Source organism: Chiloscyllium plagiosum, chromosome 3 (assembly GCF_004010195.1).
Source record: "Chiloscyllium plagiosum isolate BGI_BamShark_2017 chromosome 3, ASM401019v2, whole genome shotgun sequence".
Taxonomy (NCBI): domain Eukaryota; kingdom Metazoa; phylum Chordata; class Chondrichthyes; order Orectolobiformes; family Hemiscylliidae; genus Chiloscyllium; species Chiloscyllium plagiosum.
This window is the reverse complement of record NC_057712.1, coordinates 101637974-101646447: the sequence shown is the minus strand read 5'-3', so window position 1 is coordinate 101646447 and position 8474 is coordinate 101637974. Positions and strand designations below refer to the sequence as shown.

The following is an 8474-nucleotide window of genomic DNA, read 5'->3' as shown; positions in this document are numbered from 1 at the left end:
GCAACGGATACAATAGCTGATATTAGTGGATGTGCAGGTAAAATTTTGATGGATGTGGAAGGCTCCTTTAGGGTCTTGGATGGAGGTGAGGGAGGAGGTGTGGGCGCTGGTTTTACAGTTCCTGCGGTGGCAGGGGAAAGTGCCAGGATGGGGGGGTGGGTCGTAGGGGGGCGTGGACCTGACCAGGTAGTCACGGAGGGAACGCTCTTTGCGGAAGGCTGAGAGGGGTGGGGAGGGAAATATATCCCTGGTGGTGGGGTCTGTTTGGGGGTGGGGGGAATGTCGGCGGATGATTTGGTTTATGCGGAGGTTGGTAGGGTGGAAGGTGGGCACCAGGGGCGTTCTGTCCTTGTTGCGGTTGGGGGGGTTGGGTCTGAGGGCGGAGGTGCGGGATGTGGATGAGATGCGTTGGAGGGCATCTTTAACCACGTGGGAAGGGAAATTGCGGTCTCTAAAGAAGGAGGCCATCTGGTGTGTTCTGTGGTGGAACTGGTCCTCCTGGGAGCAGACCCGGCAAAGGCGGAGGAATTAGGAATACGGGATGGCACTTTTGCAAGAGGTAGGGTGGGAAGAGGTGTAATCCAGGTAGCTGTGGGAGTCGGTGGGTTTGTAAAAAAATGTCAGTATCAAGTCAGTCGTCATTAATGGAGATGGAGAGGTCCAGGAAGGGGAGGGACGTGTCAGAAATGGTCCAGGTAAATTTAAGGTCAGGGTGGAATGTATTGGTGAAGTTGATGAATTGCTCAACCTCCTCGCGGGAGCACAAGGTGGCGCCAATGCAGTCATCAATGTAGCGGAGGAAGAGGTGGGGAGTGGTGCCGGTGTAATTACGGAAGATCAACTGCTCTACGTAGCCAACAAAGCGACAGGCATAGCTGGGGCCCATACGTGTGCCCATGGCTACCCCTTTGGTCTGGAGGAAGTGGGAGGATTCAAAAGGAGAAATTGTTAAGGGTGAGGACCAGTTCGGCCAAACATGTTTTCAAGAGGTCAGCTCATCAGTACCTTTCCAAGGGGCATTTAAGCATTGTCAATAAAAGTCTGAACTTACCAATGACACACACAATCCTTGAACAAGTGAAAAATATTGAAATTGAATTTCTCAAATGAAAAGGCATCCTGTGTTTTTTTTAATGAAATTGCTCAATTCACATCAGGATAGTTCAATAATTATTACAACAAAAACAGCTTTAAAATAATGCATGAAATCAATTTCATTAAGTTCGGCAGAACTCAAGACACTGAATAAATTAAATTCCAAAATATTTAATAACAATCAAGCACATAACATAATTTGCCTTAAAAGTATAGCTCATTAACTTACCTAAATTTGTACATGCCAGCATCCCACTGCCAGAAGCAAACTGTACCATCTGCCCCTGTGGAAGACAGGAACCTCAAAGATCCAGTGCACATTGGTGAAAACTGAAAATTAACAACATTAAAATGTTAGTACTGGGTAACATACTAAAGCACATTCTATTGTCAAAATATGCTATGAGCATCAACAGAAACAGGTGATTATGTGGACCAGCTAATAAGGCAGCTTAGTTTCTGACTAGCTGCCCAACAATGATTCAGCTGCAGTCATTTTCAGGCACTTACAGCTTACAATATTTTGACTAATAATACAACTAATGATTGAGGATGCAGGGAGGAAGTGTTGTGACCAGCGATGGTGTGAATAAATAAATCATTTCACACTACACTAAATTGAGAGTTCAGGACAGTCCAAATTAACTGTGAAGATTACAGTGGAACACCACAAATGGCCCAGTATTAAGCTTGGAAGGATTTTAAAAGAAAACTCAGCCAGATCCAACTTCCCACCCAATGAATCCACTCTTAAACATCGGCAAAGTCATGGAAGGGGTTATCAATGTGCTATCAAATGGCACCTGCAATAAAATAACCTTCTCACTGACACTCAGTTTCTATCACTCGGCTACTAAATCTCATTATAGCCTTGGTTCAAGCATGGCCAAGTGTTGAACTGAGGTGAGGTGAGAGTGACTGCCCTTGACATTAAGGCAACATGTGGCAGTAGGGTATCAAGAACCCTCAGCAAAGCTAGGCTGCACTGTGGAAACTTCACTACTTGTAGTCACACCTAGCACAAACAGCAATGTTTGTACCTGTTGGAAGTCAACCATCTCAATTCTATGACATCACTGCAGGAGGTCCTCAGGCCAAACCATCTTTAAGTTCTTTCCTAATGATCTCCAACAGATGTCAGAAGTGAGATGTTCACTGAAGACTGAACAGCCTTCACAAATTCATGACTCCTCAGATACTGAAGCTTGGGCTAATATGTGGCAAGGAACATTCGAGCCTCAAAAATGCCAAGCAATAATCATGTACAAAAAGTGAGAATCTAACCATCAGCCCCTGACAATCAAAGGCGTTGCCACCTTTGAATCTCCTAATATCAGCATTCTGGGGTTACCTTTGACCTGAAACAGAGCTAGACCAGCATATAAATACTGTGGTTACAAGAGCAGATCAGAGGCTAGAAATTTAATGGTAAGTAACACACTTCCATCTCCCCTGCCTGTTCAATATCTATAAGGCACGTCACCAGTGTGATAGAATACTCCCATTTGCCTGGGTGAGTGCTGTTCCAACTAAACACAAGAAGCTTGTCACCATCCAGGACAAAGCATCACTTGACTGGCACCACATCCACCACCTGTACATTTACTCTCTTCACCAGTGAAACACAGTGGCTGCAGTGTGTTCCATCTGAGGTGCACTGCTGCAACTCACCAAGTTCCTCCGACAGCACCTTCCAAACCACCTCAAAGGATAAGGAAAGTAGATACATGGAAACATCACTATTCGCATACTTGTGATACCAAGAAACATCCGGATAAGGGGAGGTGAGGGCCAACACAATACAGTAGTAGAAGTATTCCAAAGCAGAATAAAGTTAATTTGAGGGACGTTAAAACATGGCAGCACAGCTCAGTAAAGTGGAACTTTTGGACTGTGGGATGTCATGGACTCTATAAATATCCTGACGACCACAAGTGCAAGGAGTGTTGCCAGCTGGTCCTGGATAGGTCTGACCCACCATGAAGGAGTCTGCAATCAGTGAATACAACATTCTAAAATCTTCATCCATGAAGAAATGCCAGGCTGGATTTGGCAGTGTCAACTACATCAGTATTCAAAACGAAATACAGCTTGAAGAACAGGATGTCATCAGAGAACTCCTATACTAACTCTGTCTCTTTTTGACTGCCTGGTGGTCACACATTCGCACACTCCATGCGTTTTAAGTTGTGAGACAACCACATCTATAAATATGTTACTCACTTATGTCTCAGCTTCTCACAGGTGCATAAATGGTTATCCAGAATAGAGTGCCAAGCAATGACCATTTCTAACGAGAGAGAATCTAACCATCACCACATGACATTGAATGGCATTATCATTACTGAACTTACTACTATCAACAGCCGAGGATTGCCATTAACCAGAAACTGATCTGGACTAACCATAGAAATACTGTGGCTATGAAAGCAAGTCCGAGACTTGGCATCCTGTATCAGGTGGCTCACCTCTGAAATACCCAAAGCTTGTCCATAAATAATAAATACAAGAATAATTAGGAGGAACCATTGCCAGGCACTGAAACATTAGTAATCATTTCCAACAGCAGATAAGAATAGTTATGTTGTCCTTTTCCAGAAGACCTTAAAATGTAGGAACAGAATTGATCCATTCGGCCCATCAAATTTGCTCTGCTATTCAATCATGACTGATGTTTCTCAACCCAGTCTCCTGCTCTCTTCCTGGATACCTTAGCAATCAATAACCTATCTCGGTCTTAAATGCACTCAATGACTTGGCCTCCACAGCCATCTGGTGCAATGAGTTCCACAGATTAAACACCCTCTGGCTGAAGAAGTTCCTCTTCCACAGATTAAACACCGTCTGGCTGAAGAAGTTCCTCCTCATCTTAGTTCTAAACTTTTGGTCCTTCACTCTTGATGCTGTGACCTCAAGTTCTAGTCTCTCCCACGACTAGAAAAATCTTACAGACACTGCTTTGAATTAAATAGCAGATTTCAGACTATTGCCTCTGATCCTTCTCTAAAATGGTTCTGTTTTTAATGCAGCCATTTGCTGTAATCTAGAATGTACTTGCTGAGTGGTGGAAACAGATTCAATAGTAACATTTGAAAGTGAACTGTCTGACTCTGAGAAAATGTAGAATAGCATGAGAGGACCTAATCTCTTCCTTCCTTACTGTATCATTCTATTAATATTTATTAATTTTAAAATCTAATAATACCTGGAGCAAGTGAAATATCCATTACTGATTTAATTAGGCATTCACAGTTTTACTGTGCATTTAGACATACATAAGATTAATTAAATACTCAATTTAAGTGCCAAAATAAAACAAAACAGACAACATAGAACAGGACAGCACAGGAATAGGCCCGAGAGCCCACAAAGTTGTGTCAAACATGACACCAAATGAAACGAATCCTTTCTGCCTGCCTTTGGTCCATATCCCTCCATTCCTCACATATGCATGTGCTTAACTAAAAGTCCTTTAAACGCCGCTATCTTATCTGCCTCCACCACTAACCCTTGTAGCGTGTTCCAGACTCCTACCACTCTGTGTAAAGAAAACTTGTCCCTCATACCACCTTTGAATTTTGCCCTCTCACCTTAAATGCATGCCCCGTTGTCTTAGACATTTCAGAGATTATGACTGTCAACCCTATCTATGCTTCTCATAATTTTATAGACTTCTATCAAGTATCCCTTCAGCCTCCGCCGCTCCAGAAAAAACAACCCAAGTTTTTTCTGGGCTCTCCTTATAGCTCATACCCGCAACATTCTAGTAAACCTCTTCTGCATCCTCTCGAAAGCCTTCACATCCTGCCTGTCGTGTGGTAACCAGAACTGAACGCAACACTCTTAAGCGTGGCCGAACCAAAGTCTTATAAAGCTGTAACTTGACATCCTGACTTTTATACTCAATTTCCCAACCAATAAAGGAAAGTCTGCAAGCATTCTTTACCACCCTATCGATTTGTGTGGCCACATTCGGGGAGCTATGGACTTGAACCCCATAATCCCTCTGTACATCAATGCTGTTCAGATCCTGCCTTTAAATGTATACTTTTCCTTAACATTTGATTTCCTAAAGTGCATACGTACTCTGATTAAACTCCATCTGCCATTTCTCCACCCATATGTGCAACTGTTCTATATCCTGCTGTATCCTTTGACAACCTTCTACACTATCACATTCCACCAATCTTTGTGTCATCTGCAAACTTACTAAACTACCCATTTTCATCCAAGTCATTCATATAAATCACAAATAGCAGAGGTCCTAATGTGAATGTGTACAGGACCTACAGCCTGAAAAACACACCTTTTAGCCACTACCCTCTGCCTTCAATAGGCAAGCCAGTTCTGAATCCAAGCAACCAAGTCACTGTGGATCCCATGCTTCTTACGCTTCTTTTTGAGGGACCTAATCAAAAGCCATATTAAAATCCCTGCAGAAATATCCACTGCTCTACCCTCAGTGATCGCCTTAGTCACCTCCTCAAAAAATTCAATCAAGAAAGACATGACCTGTCCCATATAAAGCCTTACTGGCTGTCCCCAATTAGCCCAGATTTTTAAATGTGTATAAACCCTATCCCCAAGAATTCTTTCAAACAGCTTCCTTATCACCGGTGTGAGACTCACCGGTCTATAGCTTTCCGGATTATCCTCATTTCCCTTCTTGAACAGAGGAACATTAGCAACTCACCAGTCCTCCAGAACCGCTCTAATCATGAGGACACAATGATCTTGGTCAAGGATCCAGCAATCTCCTCTCTTGCCTCTCTCAATAACCTGGAATTGATGCCATTGGGCCCTGAGACTTAGCCACATTAATGCTCTTCAACAGACACAACATTACTTCTTTATTGATCTCAAGATGCTCCACACTAATCACACTATCCTCCATATCCTTCTCCTAGGTGAATACCGAAGCAAAGTCAGATTTAGGATCTCACTCACATCCTCTGCCTCCAAGCACATGTTCCCTCCTTTATCCTCGTATAGTCCTATCTCTTCCCTCGCTATCACCTTGGCATTCTGGCATATAAAATCCTTGTGAATACAAAAAATTAGTTCTGTACAGTTTCCTTCTCCCAAGTTCTCTGTAGCGCTAAAATATGCTTTAAACGTTCAATATTAACAGCAATAGGGTAACAGCATTGTGTCTAAAAAGCAGCCTGTTTTAAAGAAAACATCCAGCATTTATAGCAGAACATATATTATAATTATCATTAATTAGAAAATCTGGGATCTAATATTAATCCTATTCTATCCCATGACTGGTCATCATTATTATCATCATCAGTAATCACTCGCTAAGGAATATGATTGTCCACCATTCCATGTCACTTGTCATGAGTTCTGTGGACCTTGTGTGACTGATGAGCTCAATCCTTGAGCTCTAACTCTGACCACATATTTGGCAGGTGTTTCTGGAAAAGAGAATCAACCAATGGCCTTTGAATCACTGACATTCCTTTCTCTAGTTCCTTTTCAGTATTTTGTCTTGCCAACGTGTGTTCAAGAATTGCGTCCCTTCATACAGTTTCTTTCTCCACGTCAGTTTCTTCTGACTGAGAGTCTCCCACACCTTAACATCTGTGCGGCATTTCTTGACAGAAGACTTCAGGGAGTCTCAAACATTTTCTTTGACCTCGCTTGACGAACTCCAGGATGCTGATGACAATGTAAACTCTGCTCTCTTGGAAGAGAATCTTCAAGCCTCACTTAACACCTTTGCAGAAGCATACCGAATTTCTTGAGTCAGCTTCAACCTCAAGATGATTGATGGGTAGGACGCAGCCATATTAAAGATTAAAAATTGCACAATAAAACCAGCATTCTTGCTAGTTGCATGGCATGCATTTGTCCCATCTTGGAGAGTCAAGGTACTTCATTACAAGTTTTAAATCAGGTTCCTACAGGACACTGGAAATCTGATTTAAATCTACATTTGTGGCTGCGTTTCCCAGTGCTCAGGCAACTTCTGCATTTTGATGTCAAATAAAATGCTATTTACAGCACTCCTTTGGGGGGGGGAAAGAGTCTGGAGGAACAGCAGTGCTCTCCTGACCACCACCATCACACCAACATGCCAACAATACTGCCCCAAAACATTGCCCCTTTGTGCAAACACATCCCTGTTGCTACAATTGGTTGACTGCCCCAGAACTTATGACCTCAAACCTCCTGCCTGAACCATTGCCAGTCCATCTCCACTTCCATCTCAACCCTCCATATTTTGCTCCCTTTCTTCCAGTTGCTAGACCAACAAATACTTTCCTTATTCTTTGCTATTTCGCTCCCTCTCAGTTGCCAGTCAACATATCCCCAGTGATTCCCAGCAGAGGATGTCTGCAGCTTGATTTCCCAGCTGGGCAGCCTTTCAAGCGGCTCCAAGGGGAACAAAATGGTGATGAGATCTTGCTGTTGAATTTGGCAGCATTCCCATATCCCCGGGATTTCCAGACTTTTTCCAACACCCTCTATGTAAGCTCAGAGTGACTGACTCTGTCTCTTGCTCACAGATGGCCCCAGAACACTTTCCTTTTCATTTCAGAATTTCAGTTCTTGCAATATGCTTTGTTTTATTTAACATTTCAGTCAGGACTAAATTTATTTTTAAAATGTTTATAGTTTGTCAACGTAGCGTTCTGGTATCAACTTGTAGATGGCAGAATCAATAATAGTTGAATCAAATCAATCAGAAAGTAATTGAGATTACTAAATATATTTGATTTCACATTCATAGAATTGCAGAGTTATTTATTATGTAGGTAAAATTTGTCTCAACAATCTACAATGAAGACACACTAACGAAGTGGAACAAAATGCTCTTAACTCTGAAAATACATTCCTTTTCTGCAAACAGTAAACATTATAATCAAATTGAATGAGTAAGAACGCTTGTTACTGTTTCAAATACATTGAAATCTAGGAATTCTATGACCTTCAGTTTCATTTTTTTTCTATCAGTAGGAACACAGAATGCACATTAACATTTTTATTATATCTGCTAAAAGAAATGCACTTTGTCGAAACATTTGCAGTTTTCCCATTAATGTCAAGCAGCTCTTGCAGAATTTGCTGTCATCAGTGAAAAATGCTGCTAGGCAATCAGTCCATAGCAGTTAGTAGTCTTTAACCAGGCAAGCAAAAATATTCACTAATTTTTACTATGTAAAGATTAATTCACAAAACTTGTTGTGAGAAATAATGTATTCTGATAATTTACCAATATCCATCATTGAAATTAGCCTTTTAACAGTGCTAACAAATGATCACAACTTATGTGAACAAATTACAATAAGACGAATGATTTGGATGTGAGCATAAGAGGTATAGTTAGTAAGTTTGCAGATGACACCAAAATTGGAGGTGTAGTGGACAGC

General features: G+C 41.8%; 1 protein-coding gene across 1 annotated transcript in view; it reads right to left on the bottom strand.

The window, feature by feature from the left end:
* Positions 1–8474, bottom strand: part of LOC122548393 (pleckstrin homology domain interacting protein) — a 168308-nt gene that overhangs the window by 116970 nt on the left and 42864 nt on the right. Inside the window, exon 3 of the mRNA XM_043686970.1 lies at positions 1325–1425. Coding sequence (XP_043542905.1) covers positions 1325–1425 — 101 coding nt within the window. The remainder of the gene's footprint in view (positions 1–1324; positions 1426–8474) is intronic.